Source organism: Pipistrellus kuhlii, unplaced genomic scaffold, assembly GCF_014108245.1.
Source record: "Pipistrellus kuhlii isolate mPipKuh1 unplaced genomic scaffold, mPipKuh1.p scaffold_m20_p_5, whole genome shotgun sequence".
Taxonomy (NCBI): domain Eukaryota; kingdom Metazoa; phylum Chordata; class Mammalia; order Chiroptera; family Vespertilionidae; genus Pipistrellus; species Pipistrellus kuhlii.
In genome coordinates, this window is record NW_023425551.1 from 7,786,977 (window position 1) to 7,806,149 (window position 19,173).

General features: G+C 40.2%; 1 protein-coding gene across 1 annotated transcript in view; it reads left to right on the forward strand.

The window, feature by feature from the left end:
* SLC35F1 (solute carrier family 35 member F1) overlaps positions 1-19,173 on the forward strand; it is a 263,938-nt gene that overhangs the window by 141,975 nt on the left and 102,790 nt on the right. The window contains exon 2 of the mRNA XM_036414764.2: positions 18,432-18,607. Coding sequence (XP_036270657.1) covers positions 18,432-18,607 — 176 coding nt within the window. The remainder of the gene's footprint in view (positions 1-18,431; positions 18,608-19,173) is intronic.

The following is a 19,173-nucleotide window of genomic DNA, read 5'->3' on the forward strand; positions in this document are numbered from 1 at the left end:
TTTTTATTGAGCTTTACTTCACTTCCTTGCTATCTTCTAAAATTCAGAAGAGGCGGTCTATTATCTCACCTTCTTATTGGTATCATTAGAGTTATCAGATTTCTTGCATGGTCAAGACAACGTAGGAGCCCATACTACTTCTAGAGGAAGGCATGGAAATGGAAAAGGGAGGGCTGAGCAGGAGATATGGGACTGGAGGTAGTTCCTCCAGTGGAGAGAGGAAAGAGGTTGATGTATGGCTTCATATGCTCTCCTGGATTTTGGTTGTGGACATGAGCTGTGACTGAAATAGTCCTGATTCTCTGGAAAGGACAGACCCAGTAGTGATGTAATTTATCTGAACAAGAGAGCTCTGTGTTACGTGGAAATGATGTTTTCCTGGAATCAGTAATCTGAGATTTGCCCCTGGATTCGGTAGAAAGATATGGTCCAGAGCTCTGCAGACAGGATCTTGCTGATTGCAAAGAAAAAACAAAAACAAAAGAAAGAGAACAATAAGAAATGAAACCCAGCTGCAGACTGACACATTCCCAGTGCTGTGAGTGAGCAGAAGTTTTTTCCCCCCCAAAATTAAGTGGGAGAACTATTTTTAGATTAAAAAAATAAATAAAAGTCATTTCTTTCCATCTAAAACTAGTTTTTAGATGCATAAATAGCAACATTTCTGGCTGGATAAAAGTGAATTTCCTCCTAGAACAAGCTTAAAGAAAGGTTAATCATATTGATAGAATAAAATAGGCCAATTTTTTTACTGCAAAGGAATATTTCAATGTGCAGAATTACCGGAGGGAAGAGTATTTTCTCTTGATTTTCATTTTGGAGTTAAATGTACAGAAAATAGCTTTCAAATCTCAAGGAAAAATAGTTTTGATTTTTTTTCTCTTTTTCTTCCTGCAATGCAGAAATCCAGGATACTATTTTGTTGTTGATGTTGCCTATAGACTTTTTCAAATGTCAAAAAGAATGGGTTCTTTGATTTACTGATGGACCACTTCACACCTAGGGATGCCCATAAGCATCTGTCTGACCTCCCTGGTCACAGTCTCTATATCTAGGACCTCGTAATGGAGGCACTCATTGGATGCCCCATAGTTGCATGAAATCATCATAGTGACTGATCTACTGGTCTGCTTCTTGGAAGCAATGACCTTCTGGTCCACTAAGAGTTTTCTTGGTTAACACTCGTCTGCCCCTTTTTTGTGTCTTCATAAGAGTCAAGTGTATGAGTGTGTCCATCTATCTATCTCTTCTCTAGAAGATAAAACACAACCCACTCATGAAAATTCAAATCCTTATGAAATCTGAAGCTAATGCGGATATGACATAATGATGATGAGATTACAGTACCACCAGGAAAAGAAAGTGCCTGTGCTGGACAAGCCTTGATACCATGTTCAAAGGTGAATGGCTTAAGGTGGGTGTTGGGCACAGTGTTAGACAAGGCAAGGTCTTGCTTCAAAGTGAAAGTAGTTTGGCTACATCATATAGTCCGTCATCTCATTACTTAGGATGAAATTCTCCTGCCTGCCTTTGGGACACCTGCTTTATCATCTCTCAAGTTCAGCTGGAGACAGGGGATTAAAAATGTTGGCCTCGCCCTAACTGTTTGGCTCAGTGGATAGAGCACCAGCCTGCAGACTGAAGGGTCCCAGGTTCGATTCCTGTCAAGGGCATGTACCTCTGTTGCAGGCACATCCCCAGTAGGGGGTGTGCAGGAGGCAGCTGATTGATGTTTCTCTCTCATCAATGTTTCTAACTCTCTATCCTTCTCCCTTCCTCTCTGAAAAAGCTCAATAAAATATATTTTTATAAAAAGAAAAGAAATATTGGCTGCATTCAACATTCTGGGGGCTAAAAGTCAGGAGGAATGTGTTGGTCCAGAAATGAGCTGTTCGTGGGTGGTTGATGAAGGCTGGTCAGTCTATAGTGTAAGTCCCAGAATCAGATGCCACAGCATGAGGCATAGTTTAATAAGTAACACCCTATGGTGGATTTGAGGCAGGGACTTAGACCCAGGAGACTTGATATGGGCAGCAACATGCTGTGTTTGTCTTTGCTTTCTGAATATGACTCTGTGAGGCAGGCCTCACCAAGGACCAGGAAAGCCATGACACTTGAAAGAAAAGCCATCCAGGATGTGCACACCTGGATGGTGGCTCAGAAATGCACTCTGCAGTTTTAGAGACCTGTGGGCACTTCCCTCCACCAAGCAGCAGAAGTGAACACCAGGATCTGTACTGTTTCCTTCCTTTTCCTCCTCCTCCTCCTCCTCCTCCTCCTCCTCCTCCTCCTCCTCCTCCTCCTCCTCCTCCTCTTCCTCCTCCATTTTCTTCTTCAACGTTTGTCTTTCATATTGTCACACCTGGGGATTAAAATGTGAATGTTGACTTTCTGTTCTGTCTATCAAAGTGAAGGACAACATCGGAAAGCTTATTTTTCAGCCATGGTTATACAAAGGCTAAATCAGTAGATGGAGAAGGTCAAATAGAAAAAGAGCAAGGACAAGAATATCACTTCTCTGTGGGTTTATGAGCAAACAATTTCCCTCTTTATCATGATGTATATTCCTAAAATAGCTGTGGATCATACTAGCACTTTGAAAAGCACCCTGCCACACCCCCCATCTTTAATGTACAGGCATGCTCAGAACACAGGTTTACACAAGAGTCATTAAACCTCAAAATAGCCAAATTTCAACTATGGCTCCTAATTACTAACATGCTAACAAACCGACAAGTTAATAATCCTTCTATCCTTCAGAATTATTCTCCAGGTTGTAGACTCTTTGTCAATCATAGCATTTTCTCTAAAATACCATCCAAAAAATGTCAATGCTGCTTGAACTCCATGTTGTGTTTCCACGGCAGAAATGTTGTTTATATCCTTTAACAGAAAGATGCATCTGAAAGGAAGGGCAGGGTTGAAGCATTGTGAAATCTCCACCTTTGGAAGCATTTAGATGTAGGGTCCATCTGTGCTGGTTGTTGTGTAGGCTCCTGCCCAGGCCCTTGATTTGGTTTGGCTGCTCTCACTTCCTCCAATGTCCAGTTGGATTTCAGCTCTGTCTTCGTGCACAGATTCAACATCTGCTGGTTTCTAAACGCTCTGGTCTTCTACTCCCATGGAATAATGGGGGATTGGAGCTTGAGCAGCATACCTGGGTGATTTCTGACTCAAAATTTACATTCTCTCCAACATAATTCCCTCCCCAATTCTCTTCCAAATATTTCTGTAGAGGGAAAATAGCACCAGATGTTGATCACCTGTCTCACAGAGTTGGTTTATGGGTTAGGGTGGGGTTGGAGATCTTCAATGAGCTCTTCATTATATGCAGGAAACCAGATACTTTTGCCAGAGATCCTGGAACAGACTGAGCTTCCTGGGTTCTCACTCCATGCACTGTGCTTTAGGGAAGACGAGAGGATCAGAAACCCTTAGGCTATTGCCATTATGTTTACTGTAAGGCCTGGCATTGACAAACAACATGGAAAGACGGTCTCTATTACTATGTTTTCCCTTGCTGCTTTACTGTGAGCCCTTTGTAGTGTCTCCTCCCCACTGCCTGACCATGCTATATATAAATTAACCTTTTTTTCATGATTCTTCTGTTGTTAGCAATGTTCTACATTTACCTTAGAATATTTGGGAAGAATTCAGCTGTCTTCTTACCCTTGACTTACATGTAGTCTGACCTGTTGAACACACTGTTCTGACCATATCTGTTTCATCTTTGAAGAGATGTAGACATAGACTTGTCCCCATAGTGTTGAAACATTTAACATAGCTCATTAAAAAATAAGCTCTGGCTTACTTAAATGTCTTTATTTAGGATTTTTAGGTCACTATGCTAACATGCAAGCCTTGGTGAGAATTAAACTTTTTTTTAAGTTTCAAATTTATACCTTGAAGGAGTTTTTACAGTAAGAGAGGACAGAACCTCATTTCTCTCTCATTAAGAACATCTACTCCTACTCCTCCCTTTTTCTTCTTAAAGACTCAGAAAGCAGTTCACGAGTCTTGGTGTACTTCCACTCATACACTTTCAGTAAATATTTCCATAACTATCAAATGAGAAAATGCTTGCAGCTGTGTTCTGGGGTTGTCAGCTGAACCAAAAGTGTCGGCACCAAACATAAAAAGGTACGTTAGTAAGAAAACGTGTGCCTCTCATCCCTCTCACTAATGTATCTCAGACAGCATTGGGAATGCGCAGTAGGGAACACTCTGTAAGAAAACACCTTATGAAATATGCATCACAGACGCCATCATGTTCTGTTCTTCAAAGGGCCTCATTTCTCCTTCTTCAGATTGGCTATGGAACTGGAATATAAATTAGGCAATATCCATTCATTCATGGCTAGTTAACTTTCACAGGTTCTTAACCCATTCTCAGTTGATTTTATATGTCGTTATAGAAAAATGAATAATTGTCATAAGAGTGGCTCTATTTTTCTAGACATTATTGCACATGATCTTTATCTACTCCTTACTCATCCTTTGGCACATCATTTAAGTCTCCTTTGTAAACCTTTCTTTTTTGTACCTTCCTTGCCCTCTCAGACTTTACTTATCACTCTTCTCAAGCCAAAGAAACTATACTCCTAGCCCGTAATAAAATGCCAAGCATTTCCAAAGGAATGGGAAAAGAAGGGAATTTAGGGAGAAAGATGTTTATTCTTGAATAACTTCTTAGCTAACCACAATGGAAGTGAACTTTTCCAAGAATGGAATAAATTGAGATATATTGTTCCATAAATTTCTACAAAGCAAATTAATTCTGATTCAAAGTTCTCTTGCTCTAAACCAGTGGCTCTCAACTTTTCTAATGCCTCGACTCTTTAATACAGTTCCTCATGTTGTGATGACCCCCAACCTAAAGTTATTTTCGTTGCTACTTCATAACTGTAATTTTGCTACTGTTATGAATTGTAATGTAAATATCAGTGTTTTCCGATGGTCTTAGGCAACCTGCTAGCAGTTCTCAACCTGTGGGTTGGGACTCAGGGCCTCCCGCATATCAAAACACACGGGAGAATGTGTGAAACAGATGAAGGGATTAAGGTATACAAATTGATAGTTACAGAATAGTCACAGCTATATAAACTACAGCATAGGCAATATAGTCAATAACGTTCTGATTACTACATATGGTGCCAAGAGAGTACTGGAAATATTGGGGGGACACTTCATAAAGTATATGATTGCCTGAACACTATGCTGTACACCTGAAATAAAATAAAAATAATATTGAAAGTAAACTTTAATCCTATATAATAAAAGGCTAATTGCAATAGACTGAATGTTGGAACAACCAAACAACTGGTTGCTATGATGTGTACTGACCACTAGGGAGCATGCACAAAACAGATGGTGGAGCAGGTGAATGGGGGCACCAGACCAAAGCAGGGAGCCGGTCACTGTCATCAAGGAAAGCCTCTGGTGGTTACTGAAAATTCTTTGCTCCTGTGCACTGTGGTCTGCTCAGCATTTGCACCTGCTGCCAGCACCAGCCCTGCTCTCACCTGTGCTTGTATCTGATCACTTGGCACTGTCAATGGGTGCGAGCAGGGACAGCAGTCCCCAGTGGCCCCTCAGGGTTTCTTCACCTTTCCTTGCTCCTGAAGGGAGATCAGGGCAGCAGCTGCCACTATTACCCACTTCTGGTGCCCACCCCAATCACTCCCCACCTTCAGAGGGTACAAGCAGGGCTGGCACCATCAGTGTGTGAGAGTGGCAGCAGTAGGAGGGACTGGGGAGGTGGGGGGAGCACAGCAGAAGGAGCCAGGTGGGGGCATGGAGGATGGACCAAAACTCACCCCACTGCAGCCTTGCAGCCCACAGTTCCTTTCAAGGTGCATGAATTTGTGCACTGAGCCCTTAGCTGAACATAAAATTAAATTAAATTAAACTAAATTAAATTAAATTAAATTAAATTAAAGAAACCCACACTGGATTACCAGTATGCACATTTACCAAGCCTACACTGTTCCTTAGCATCCAAAAGCTTTCTGGATTTTACAACACCCTTGGCACAGAAATCTACACAGGTTAGGAGCTTCCCTATATGGTCTGCCTAGCCAACCCGTGTAGATGTCTACACCCTTCCCCTCCCCAGAGTGACATGAGATGGTGAGTCTGGGCCCCTCTCACTTGTAGAACATACTTCTTTCCCCAACTTGATACTTCTGTGTCCATCTCCCTCTAGCTGATGTCTGCCTTCTCTACCCATAATCTAATCCTCTCCATGGAATCAGAAACAAAGGGACATTTATTTTTAGCCCTCTGTTTTACTTCCCAATCAGAACTGTTCTGATGCCAGGGAATTCCAAAGCTAAGAGGAAAAAAATGTAGGGGGAAAACACAAAACAAAACGCCTCAATAAATTATTTCACTTTCAACATAAAGTAGATCCTAGTCTCGGTCTAGTCTTTCTGAAGTTAATATAGTGTCTGTCTCACTCTAAGAAGAAATGGCCCAAGGTCAATCTGACCTCTTGTTCATTCCAAGAGAATATATCAGCAACTAAGTCATTAAAGAAAGCCCATTCTGACATTTCTATTCATAGAATTTCATTAGGTTTATTCAAAATGTGCTTGAGAAATAATCTAATTTATCTTGCTCCAAGTAATTTAATTAGAATTCATTTAGATTCAGCAGAATGCATACATCATGTTACATGTTGCACCTTGATTCACTTTATTTTTACTTTAAATTAAAGTAAAAGATGCAGTGGAGTTATTTGCAGTATTATATCCAAATAAATCTACTTCATATATAAACTAACTGGTCCTCAGGAGCACTAAAGAAAACAAAATGTGAACATCATTATGTATGCCACGCACACTCGTTTGAATTTAATTTCTTTGGCAATATGTGTGCTGGTGAGACAGTTACTTCAGGTGTCAGTTCACTTATACTTTCAAATAGGACATCTTTTTAGCTTCTCCCTTTTTAACCACACACACACACACACACACACACACAAATGGATCAATAAAGGAAAAGAAATGATATACAGACTCTATTCAAATCACCTTTATAGACACTATTCAAACTTCGAAGTGCCAATCCAAAAGTAAAAGCAAGAAACAAAAACAAAAAATAAACAAGTGGGACTACATCAACAAAAAAACTTCTTCATGGTAAAGGATATAATCAACAAAATGAAAAAGCAACCTGCAAAATTGGATAAAATATTTGCAAACCATACATCTGATAAAGGAGGTTAATATTCAAAATATATAAGGAACTCATACAACCTAACAACAAAACCAATCCAATGAAAAAATGAGCAGGAGACATACAAATGGCCAACAGTGTTTAAAAAGGTGGTCAACACTACTAATCATCAGGGAAGTGCAAATCAAAAGCACAATAAGATACCATTTCTTACTGTTACTCATACTGCTATGAAACACTGTTGCAGCTTTTGCTGGGGGGGGGGACAGTGTGCTAGGGGCAGTGTGTCAGAGATCTGAAATCACTTGCATTTGGCCAAGTCCTCCAGGAGACAAAGGAAGGAAGGTGGATTTTAAGTGGTTTCCATTGCAGACATCGTAAGGGACAGTTTCCCAGCATCCTCACTGTAAAAGGGCGGACCATACTGAAGTCCCGCCTGCCTCACCCCTTCCCTCTCTGGGGAGTGGATTTCAGCTAGCCAGGTAGAACAGAGCACACCCCCTTACTTTAATAGTTTGTTGTTATTTCCCCCCCCCCCCCCCCACAATGAACTCAAGTACGTATGATATAAGAATGGTGAGAGCACAGGCCACGAAAGAGACCCTTTTTCTCTCTCACTCTTGTTCTTAAAAATAGGTCAGTGGTTTCCTAAAACTTGAGGGCCTGAGCGTGGTTTTCAGTTGCAGCCTCAGCAGCGCCTCCGCTTATGAGAGCAGGCTAACTCCTTTACCGAGAACGTGATTTCAATGAGGTTTGTTTTTAGCATAAAACTCACTATTGCACTCTTGGTTTGTAATCTGCCTGTTTGTTTGTTTGTTTGTTTGTTTGTTTTGGTTGACCTGATGTTTTTACCACAATGCTTAGTCTTGGTACCTCTTAAAAAGATGGAACATTTTGTACTTCATGAATCAACCTGGGTTGTCTTTTAACAAATTCATCAATTTAATGTTATTGTTTTCTTTTCCACCGGCCCCTTCCTGACTCAAGCCTTTCAAAATCTTCCTCAGATCGCCCTGCCTCAGGAGTTCTCCTTCCCACTCGGTCCTCTGTCCTCTTCCATCCTAAAGGCAGCTGAGAACTTTGGGGGATTTCTCATCTAAAAAACTCCTTCCTTTTAATCTCCTTTTCCTCTCTGGACAAGGATGAAGGAGTGGCAATAATAGATTGTTTTGTTGTTGTTAGAATCATTCCTATAGTAGGAATTTCACCAGCACGAATTTCTTCCCAGAAATTATAATATTTGATTATGGTAAATATCCCATTTTCATTTTTTATAGAAGACTTTAGCCTCCAGAATAAATATCGTCTAGCCTGTGCTGCAAAAATGTTGAGTTGTTTTCCAAGGTTATCTGTCAGCGGTACTGAAATAACTTTACTTCTTTATTGTCGGATCCTTGTAATGTCGATTGGAGCTGTCTTTTGATGCAAAGAATGATGAAGACAAATGTCAGCTTAGCCTCCACTAAGAGGATCCTTTTATGCCTTGAGAGCAGAGAATTCAGATATATTAGGCTTCCAAAATTAGGCATGGCTTCCCTGCTTATTTGTACTAAGTTTCCTGCATGTACTTCCAAGTAAAAGGTATAATTGATGATCTCAGTTGATTATGCATTTTTCAAGCAGATTTTAATTGTGTGTGGAGAAGTTCAGCACTTAGTAGAATCTAATTTTCCCAATTTGCTCTACTTCAAATACACTATACTTCATGCATACAAATTTGGTAAATTTGAGATAAATTAATGGAATTTGACATGGGTCTTTATTTTAAAAGAAAGTGAATATCGCCAGTCTCTTGCATGCTTTCTTTGTTTTTATTTAGTCAATAGATTTTAAAGTTAAATGTTTGCCTCCGGGATCACTAACATCATTCAAAATGCAAAGATCAAAGCATTTTGTAATGAAAAATGCCAGTCATTTAAAAATGCATAAAGAAAGAAAACAGAAACACAGTTGACCTAAAAATATTCTTGCCTTTTTCCTGCTCTCCAAGATGTTAGCAAGTGTGAGAACTCAAATCAGAAGTGCCTATTTAAAACTAAGATCTGTTAGTTTCATAATAGTTTTGTCAGGTAGAACTCCAAATATTTATTCTATTCTATCTATCTATCTATCTATCTATCTATCTATCATCTATCTACTTTCTTTCCCCAATTTCTGAAGGGCAGAACTCCATTAAAGTTTCAAAATTTTGGATAAATTTATTATTTAGAACTTGAGAAACTAAATATGGGATGCATTTAGCAATAATTTCTTTAGTTTTTTTAAAAAATATTATAAGCAAAGCACATAGGTAGATTTAAGTAATCAATGAAAATATTGCTACCAAATGTACTAAAAGGTTATAAGAACTGTTATTCTGAATATTTACTATGAACCAGATACTATAGTAGGCAGTTTATACAAACTATCTCATTTAGTCCTTTTGACAGCCCTGAGAGATATACATTATTATCCCTATTTTATAGATGAGTCTGTAGAAAATGAATTTCAGCTAGTTAGTGGCAGAGTCAAGATCTAAATTCATTGTCAAAGCAGGTTCTCATTTTATGATTCCATCCTGGTTTTCTGAAGAAAGATGACAAAGGTTTTACCTTTAAACTAATGATTAAAAATGTAATTTAAATCAGTTGTTTCCAAAGTGGGAATACAAATCTTTTTATATATTTTTTATTTATTCATTTTTTACAGAGAGGAAAAGAGAGCGATAGTTAGAAACATCTATGAGAGAGAATCATCGAACAGCTGCTTCTTGCACATCCCCTAATGGGGATATGCCCACAACCAAGGTACATGCCCTTGACCGGAATTGAACCTGGGACCTTTTAGTACGCAGGCCGAAGCTCTATCCACTGAGCCAAACCAGTTTCAGCGGGAATACAAATCTTAAGAGGGAATATAAGATGATCCCTGGGATTCAGGAAGAAAATAATAGTTATTTTATAAGTGAAAGAAAAAAATATATTTATTTCTTAATGTAGAAACAATAGAAAGTTATTAAGCTTGACTAGTTTTAATATGAGTGCAATCGCTCAATTCGTAGTTTATATAGTTAAAACTTTATTTTTTAAGTGCTGTGTGACTTTTTTAAATTTTTCTTTTCTATTTTATTTCCCCCCTTTGTTTCTTTTTATTTTTAATAACAGCTTTATTGAGATATAATTTGCATACTATACAATTCACCCACTTAAAGTTTTTAGTATATTAGTGTTAAGTATTATACAGATATAAGCAACTAATACTGAAGCCAATTTTAAAACAATTTATCACTTCAAAAAGAAACCCTATACTTTTTAGCAATCCACCTTGCTATCTCTCTGTTTCCCTAGTCCTACATTAGCAACTATTCTGTTCTGTAGATTTGCCTACGCTGGATATGCCATATAAATGGAATCATGTAATATGTGGTCTTTTGTGTCTGGCTTTTCTAGATAGTTGATTTCTCTAAGTTACATGAGGTTTTTGACAGAGGAGTGGATGTTCTGCTATCAGAGGGTTTTCACGGTAGCCGCCCGACTTCACCCAGTTTATGAGGGTCTGATTAAAGGATTTAGTGATTAGGCCATCTCAATAACTAAGCTTCACAAAGAGGATTGTTGGCTTAAAAATAATTCCTACACAGAAGCTGAGAGTCAACAATAACATGAAAATGGAGCATAAATAAATAACAAAAAATTTTGCTCAGTTGAAACTTCTCATATTCTTAATCCGACCCTTCTTCATCAGCCACATTGCAAAGTAAAACAAGTGCAATGAAGTCTAATAGTATGAAACAAAAATATTAAGTAACATTTCTAATTGTCAGTAAGATGATATTATATATGAGTTTACACTTCTATTAAAGGTCTAAGTGTACGGGGTGCAGTGCCTTAAGAGATTACCTGATACAATGTTAGCAAACAATTAAAATAGTAAGCCATCATAATCTAAAGATAAATTCTGCAAAATGTTTCATCATACAACCCTTTATTTAAAAAAAAAAAAAGTTATTAAACTTAATGATCTGTATAATGGGCCTCAAATAGTTTCTAGAAATTCCTCTTCTTCTCATCACTGTGAAGATGCTGTATTATAAAAGAAAAAAGAGATGGCAAAAAATCTTCTATTGACAGATAATGTTGAACGGTACATAGAAAGCCATGCTGAAGACTTAAAGAAGCAAGTTATTAGAAAACTGTAGCTTTGCAATGTTGGGATGAAAGTATAGGTGTAGCTGGGTGTGTTGTGAAGCTATTGAAGTTTCAGCATGCCAGACAACTATACTGAGTGGTGTTCCTTTGTAGGAATATGCCAGTTTCTTTGTCCAGTCACCTGTTAATGGACAGTTGGGATCATAACATTGGGACAAAGTGATATGACTGTTACAAATGAAGCTGCTGTGAACATCCATGTACAAAGCTTGGTGTGCATATATTGTTTCATTTCCTTGGATGCCTACTTAGGAGTGAATGGCCGGACCACTTGATAGACATATTTTTAACTTTTTAGGGACTTCCAAACTGTTTTTTCTAGAGTGGATATTCTATTTTATACTTACACCAGAAGTTTCTGGGAATTTTTGCTGTTCCACGTGCATGCAAACAAAATTCCATTTAAAACAAAATTCCATTATCTAAAACAGAAAAAGCCTCCAAAGTATGTTCTCCCTGAAACCTTCTCAGAGTTGCTCTGCGCAGTTTTAAAGACTGAAACTATCCCAACACCTTGTAGCAGTTTTGTACGGAGGTATTTTCACATCCTCTGTACAGATAGCTTTACTTACTTATGTTCCATAGCCCTTTCAGCTTCTTGGAGGCAGGGGACAAGCATTCCTTTCTCATATCCTGCACTCAGCAGGCCTTGGCAAATGCTACTGACTGGCTGTTTCTCCGTGGCTAATCCCGGAACCCACAGCGTGAGTTTGGGGATTAGCCAAACATCATTCAAGATGATGCCATAATTGCTCCCCTCTCATGCTAAAGAGTAAACATTGCTGGTAGCTCAGCTACCAAAGAGTTTAATCAAAAACACAAAAAGAATAAACTTTAAGGTCGAAGATACCAATTTTAAGGGTTGATGATTTCATACCAGCATCTTCTAAGTCTTAGGCGACCCTGCTAGCGGTTCTCAACCCACAGGTTGAGCGACCCACCGGTTGAGAACCACTGCTGTAGAGCCTAAGACCATCGGAAAACACAGATATTTACATTACGATTCATTAACTGTAGCAGAATTATGGTTATGCATAGCAATGAAAATAATGTTATGGTTGGGGGTCACCACAACATGAGGAGCTGTATTAAAGGTCATGGCGTTAGAAAGTTGAGAACCACTGATTCTAAGAGGAAGTCAGAATTTTGGAGTAGGAGGAAAGGGAAAGCTCATTATCTTGGCTTGCGTTTCCCAGGTAACAGGAGCATGTGCTGCTGCTTTACTAAGGGCAGGAACCCAGGGAGCAGGAGTGAAGAAGGAAAGGTGGGAGAGACATTACAAGGGCGGGGTACCCAACAGAGCACCTTGTGGGCAGGATCTTCTTCTGAGGGCCTGCAGAAGTTGACTGCTTCTCAGAGCAGCCTGCCTAGGGAGGGAGAGGAAGAATGTGTCTGTCTGCATTGGTTTTCTAGTGCACAAGTGCAATGACTCCCCTCCACTACTTGGTTGCTAATAAGTGGGCACCAAGTATGTCCCCACAAGGTCTGGCCCTCAGAATCACCCTGCAACCCCCAGAGTAGAAGGCACAAGGCAAACAGTGTGGGCATAAGGCCCTGGCCCCCTGGGCTGTGCCCACATGATGCTGGTGTAGTCTGTGTGGAGTTGGTCATGGCAGCCACTGCTGGAGCTAGAGGGAGTGACCAGAGACCTCAGAGATAGAGGAGACCAAGAAGACCTGAAGGAGAGCATCAGAGGGATCTTACCAATTATAATATCCTTACTTTACATGAAGGAATCCAAGCCAGAGTGGGAGATGCCCACCATTGTGGAGCTTGATTAGTGGAACTCAAGAGATGGCCTTCCCACTCCCTATTTGATGCCTTTTTTCTCGTGTGCCATTTCTCTAGACTTACAACATATAGGGTCCATGGGCATTTGTGACTCATCCTTCTCACGCTAGCCCTTCAAGTGCCTCCTACACTTGGTTCCTCATAGACTCAGTGAAATACTGTTCCAGAGGGCTTCCTTGTGGACTATCTGGTTTCCTCCAAAAAACAACAGCAACAACAAAACTGGTGCCACAGAGCCAGAGAACAGATAAATTCCATGAGCACAGATTCTGAGGTGAAGGAGCTCCAACAAATGTTAAACCTCTGGGGACGTGTGTTTGCTTCTTGCCTATTAATCTTCTTACTTGGAAGTCTAATTCATACTTAAATGTGATGAAACTTTGCAGCCAAGAGCTTCAAGGAGCCAGAATCCTAACTCCTGAGCACAGGAATCTTGTCATCACGTAGTAGAACATGTTTCTCCCACGTTCAGGTGGCGGTGTTTTTAATCACAGCAGTGTGCTTTGTTCTTGATGTCTGCATATTGAATTCAGGTGCTGACTCAGGTCTGGCATGACTTGCCAGAGAACAGCTATCAGAATGAAGATGTCTCTACAGAAACGTTGACATGTTCAATTCAAGATGATGCAATAATTGCTCCCCTCTCATGCTAAAGAATTCCAAAGTAATATGACTATGTAACTCTGTGTTGAAAATTCTCCTACCTTTTTAAAGGAACATCTCCTTAATTCCAGGAGGGAAAAACAAGATTCAATTTATGGTTTATTTTAAATCTTCTTATTTTGAATATCTGATTTGTATAACACAGCTTTATTCACAAGAGTCTGAATTCTATTTATTTAAGAGAACGAAGTGCTTATGGTTATGGGTATGTCTGTCTTTAGGAATACAAGCTCTGCTATATCAGGTATTCAGCTTCTTGCAGGACTCTTTTTTTCTAGGACTCATGCATTTTTCATTGTCTAGTCGTCGTTCTGAATTTAAAGTGGACAGGATGCCCTTCTAAACGCATAAACAAAGAAGATGAAAATGTGTATCATGGTCTGCTCTCCGTTTCTGCTACTAAAATTATAGGACCTGTGCAGCCTATGTTAGAAAGCATCTGGCGTGCTATTCTACGTACTCCACGAATAACCAGCCGCCCACCATGCAAAGTTTCACCCACACCATATTTAGCATCCTTTTCGCAAGATAGCACCTTACCAGGCTTGTTCAGAAATGCATCGGAAAATCGCTTATTAATCTCAGTGTCTAACTGGCAGATGGAAGACAGTGAAGATGGGGTTGTTTTTGTCATTTAGAGCCAGTGGTTTTTCAAGATAGAATAAGCAGCCATCTTTCAAATCTTCTGAGACTTCACTCTTTTTTTCATTTTCATTTGTTTGCTTGTAAATTCATTCATTCATTCATTCATTCTATATTAAATATCTATTTCTTTTCCACTTAACAAAGTTCAAGGTACCAGGAACATGCAAATGAATAGAATACATTTTTCTTTTTCTTTTCAGGAGCTCACGAGCTGCCCAGAATGATGAGCACACATAGAGGTGGGAAGGTACAGATGAGGAAACTTAACTCAGCCTTGGGGAGCAGGGAGGGGCAAGAGAGGCTTTCAGGAGAGAATGCCTCCCCCTCCCCTTTTATATATATATTTTTTATTGATTTTTTTTTTACAGAGAGGAAGGGAGAGAGAGAGAGAGAGAGAGAGAGAGAGAGAGAGAGAGAGAGAGAGAGAGGGCACGAGCTAGAAACATCGATGAGAGAGAAACATCGACCAGCTGCCTCTTGCACACCCCCTACCGGGGATGTGCCCGCAACCAAGGTACATGCCCTTGACCGGAATCGAACCTGGGACCTTTCAATCCGCAGACCGATGCTCTACCACTGAGCCAAACCGGTTTCGGCAGAGAATGGCCCTTTTAAGAGGATGAGGAGTTAGGTTAAAGGGACCACACATCTCTTTTAGTGGTTACCTAAAGAAAGAAAATTCAGAGAAATAAGACAACAGTAAGTGAACTGAAAAGATCCTAAAACAGACAAGTGGTAAGGAGCACATTCTGTGAAGCAGGTCACCGAAAGGACTTGTCCTGTGTGAAAAGAGAACAGAAGGGAGTCTGAGGAAAGGAAGATGATAGAGGCAGTGGGGAGGTGGGTTCACAGGGTGTCAACATCTAGGTTTACTTATAGTTTATTCAGTTACCCATTTATTTTGCTTTGGTGACTAGGAACTTAGGTCAGATACGCAGATTGCAACAACAGCTGCAGTCTCTAGGTCCCTACAGTTAGAAAAGGACTCATAAACTAATCTGATCAAAGCTCCCTTCCATTCCTTTCTGTTTTATAAGGCATGTTTATTAGCATGACGGGTAAAATCATAGTTTGCACCTTCTATCAAATCATAGCAGCAGCTGAATGACATGGCCACTAATTAAAAGCAGAAATTGAATGCAGCAGATCTGCTGTTTTGTTTTGGCTGAAGAAACAAGAATAGGCTGTGTTGACCTTTTGCTGAGAGGCACACATTACAGATATCTTGGTAGAGGAGTTTTCATCAGTCAGTCTGGCTGTCTTTTTCTTTTGTCTTCATTTCACCCCGAATATTTTTGGAAACCAGCCACTTAGACTTTGCGAGGGCAAAGTGTATGTGTTGGCTGCAGAATGACACCGGGATTGCTCTGGTACTCTTCATTCAGCCAAAACTGGTCTCTCAAAGGCTGGAGATGACTACAAATCATCTCCTCTCAGTCCTCATTCTCCCTACCCTCTAATATAATATTACAACTGTTCCCGCCATGCAAGTATCTGTTCCCTTAGTTTCCTTGACACCAAGAGCTATTCTGCTCTTCCCCTTAGCTTTCTAACCTCTTCTCACTCCAATGATGTGCCTTTCTCCCTTGGCCGCAATCTAGAGATTCCCCAGAGATTTTTCTCTTGTCTTTCTTCTCTCTGCTGCTATCCCTTCCTTGGTGACATCCATTTCCAGGACCTTAGACATCTCTTATGTGTATTACTTCCCATATCAACCTCCTGGTTGACCTTCTCTTTCACCTTTAATCCCATAATTCTGACACTGTTGGACCATGTGGAAGATGACCTGGCAGCTCAAATTCATTATACCAAAAACACTTATTATCTCCCACTAAAACCAACTCCTTATTATGATCTTTAAATTTTTTAAATTTTCAATTAAAATTGACATTTAATCATATTATACTAGAGGCCCATTGCACGAATTTGTGCATGGCTGAGGTCCCTTGGCCTGGCTGGTAATCAGGGCCAATTGTGGCCTTCTCACTCAGTCCTGATCGAGGCTGATCAGGGCTGATCAGGGTAGGGACCTCAGGAGATTGGCCGGCCACAGGAGGTTGGTTGTGTGAGTGCACTGATTACCAGGGGGTAGCTCCTGCATTGAGCATCTACCCCCTGGTGATCAGTGAGCATCATAGTGACTGGGCAACTGGTTCTTTGGTCTACCAGTCATAATGATCACTTAGGCATATATATATATATATATATATATATATATATATATATATATATATATGTTATAGTGCTTAGTCATGGGGAGGTGTAAATATTTCTCTTTTCTGCATCCAGCGCGGCTAGAGAGTGGTCTGGTTCTTGAGTAGGAGTGGGGGGGTGGGGGGTGGGGGGGGCTGGGGATTGAGAAAACGAAAGAAAAAGACAGACACAGAGATAAAAGGAAAAAGCTGGGGCTGGGTGGGACCACTGTCCTCTGACATAGATAGGGATAGGAATAGTAACCCTGAGCCAATACAGTGTATTTATTTTATACAGAAACAAAACAAAACAAAACAAAACAAAACAAAAAACAAAACAGGAAATTTTACTAAAGGTCAAGACAAAGGAGATTATGTGCATTCTTGGGTGGGCCCCAGTCGTATTCATTCCTGGTGCTTGACTGGATTTAAATAACAAAACCCACCCCCTGGCACCTGGGCTGAAGGTCAAGCTGACCACAAGCCTGCCTTTTGGCAAAGTGTGTTTCCAGGACATGGCTTTGCCGATGCCACTGGAGTCAGCTGACAATAATTAAAGAAATGCCCATGAGCCTTCCCAGGCGCTCTCTACAGGGAGGGGCTATGTAACACTGCAAATCCTCTACCTAATGCTTTTTTGTTGAGAAATCCTACTCCTTGCTTATTTTACAGAGCTGTTTCTGTAAATAAACCAGGAAAGTCAGATGAGAATGAGGAGGGCGGGAGCTTGTTTTGTATTTCCAGGCTCTTCCTGTGTCAGGGCACAAAAGCTCATGTGAACATCAAGCCTTTGCAAAGTAGACCCCTTGACTTGCTCATGATCTCGCTAGAGTGGCCTCCAGGGACACTGCCTAGGAAGAAGTCCCAGAAAATATCTACAGATCTTGAAATATTTCACTACAAGTGACCACTTGGGTCATTAAATTTCCTTCATGAATAACAGTTGTAATGTATAAGCAATTATAACCTAAGCAGAGGAGAGTGGCTAGAAGTGCTTACTAATGCTTTCTAGAGCCAACTGAGACCCCCAATCTGGATTTTCAGGGGTTTGTACAGCCTCTTCATTTCCATGTTCCCGGATCCAATATTTCTATCTGTAAAGAAAAGTCTCTGTTAATGGTATAAGAGCCTGATGGTAAGTTTGGAATATGACCTTTCCTGGTTGGTGTTCAGATTCTCACTCAGGTTTCTGAACACTTTGTTAATTCTATGGTGGACATCGGAATGGTGCTTTTTTTTTTTTTTATAATATATTTTACTGATTTTTTACAGAGAGGAAGGGAGAGAGATAGAGAGCTAAAAACATCGATGAGAGAGAAACATCGACTAGCTGCCTCTTGCACACCCCCTACTGGGGATGTGTCAGCAACCAATGTGCATGCCCCTGACTGGAATCGAACCTGGGACCTTTCGCTCTATCACTGAGCCAAACCGGTTTCGACGAATGGTGCTAACTTTCCCCACAGGCTCTGGAGGGCAGTGGCTAGAAGCCATAGTCATTTGAAGAGAGTTAGTCTTAGTTCCCAGGTTTACCATTCGCCACTTCCTAGGCACGCGACTGGGAGCAAATTCCTTAAGCCCTCTCAGCATTAGATCTTCCTCCTATAAAACCTCAGTAACAATTGCACCTTCCTCGTAGCATTGCTGTAATGAATTAAAAGAAATACTATTTATTGCACTTAGCCCAATGAGTAGCACAAATGCTCCATAAACGTTAAATGTTGTTGAAGTGGACTTCCTGCTGATCTTTGCTGTGTTCCTTTTTCTTTTTCAGGGAGATGTTAATCTCCGTGGCTCTAGGCCAGGTGTTATCCCTCCTCATTTGCGGAATTGGCTTGACCAGCAAGTACTTGTCCGAAGATTTCCATGCCAACACACCAGTCTTCCAGAGTTTCCTCAATTACATTCTGCTCTTCTTGGTCTATACCACCACACTGGCTGTCAGACAAGGTAAGCCTGCAAATGCACCAGCAAGGTAGCCAAGTTTCTCTTTTACAAACATCTGGAAAAACGATGCGCCGAGACCAGATAATTGTTGCCCTTACAGCGTCATGTGATAATTCAAAACCCCATATCTCACTTTTCTATTTTACAGCCATACAGTAAATAAAGTGAATAAATAAATCACAAAGAAGTATAAATGACATGAATTCAGTGTGAGGTGAGAAATGCATGTACAGGCAGAAATGTACAGTTGCTTACTATGTGAATTTCTGGTAAAATTCCTCCTACCCTTTTGTGAATCTAAACATAGTGCTTCTGTGGAACCCGGAACAGGCCTGGTACAGCTGTCCTAAATAATGCTAGCCGTGAGAAATTCAAGGGAATTGCAGACAAATGTATGTTCTTTGGGAAAGTGTCGTGGGAAAGGTAAAAGTAGTAAACACAAAACAACTCTAATAATAGTAAAGTGGGGAAGAAAGAAATGAAAACTACCACAAATGGCCAAGTAAGATGTTCTGTCTAAACTTAAAATAGCTAAAGCAATAAAGCAAGGCCTCCAAGAGCCAAAGCAG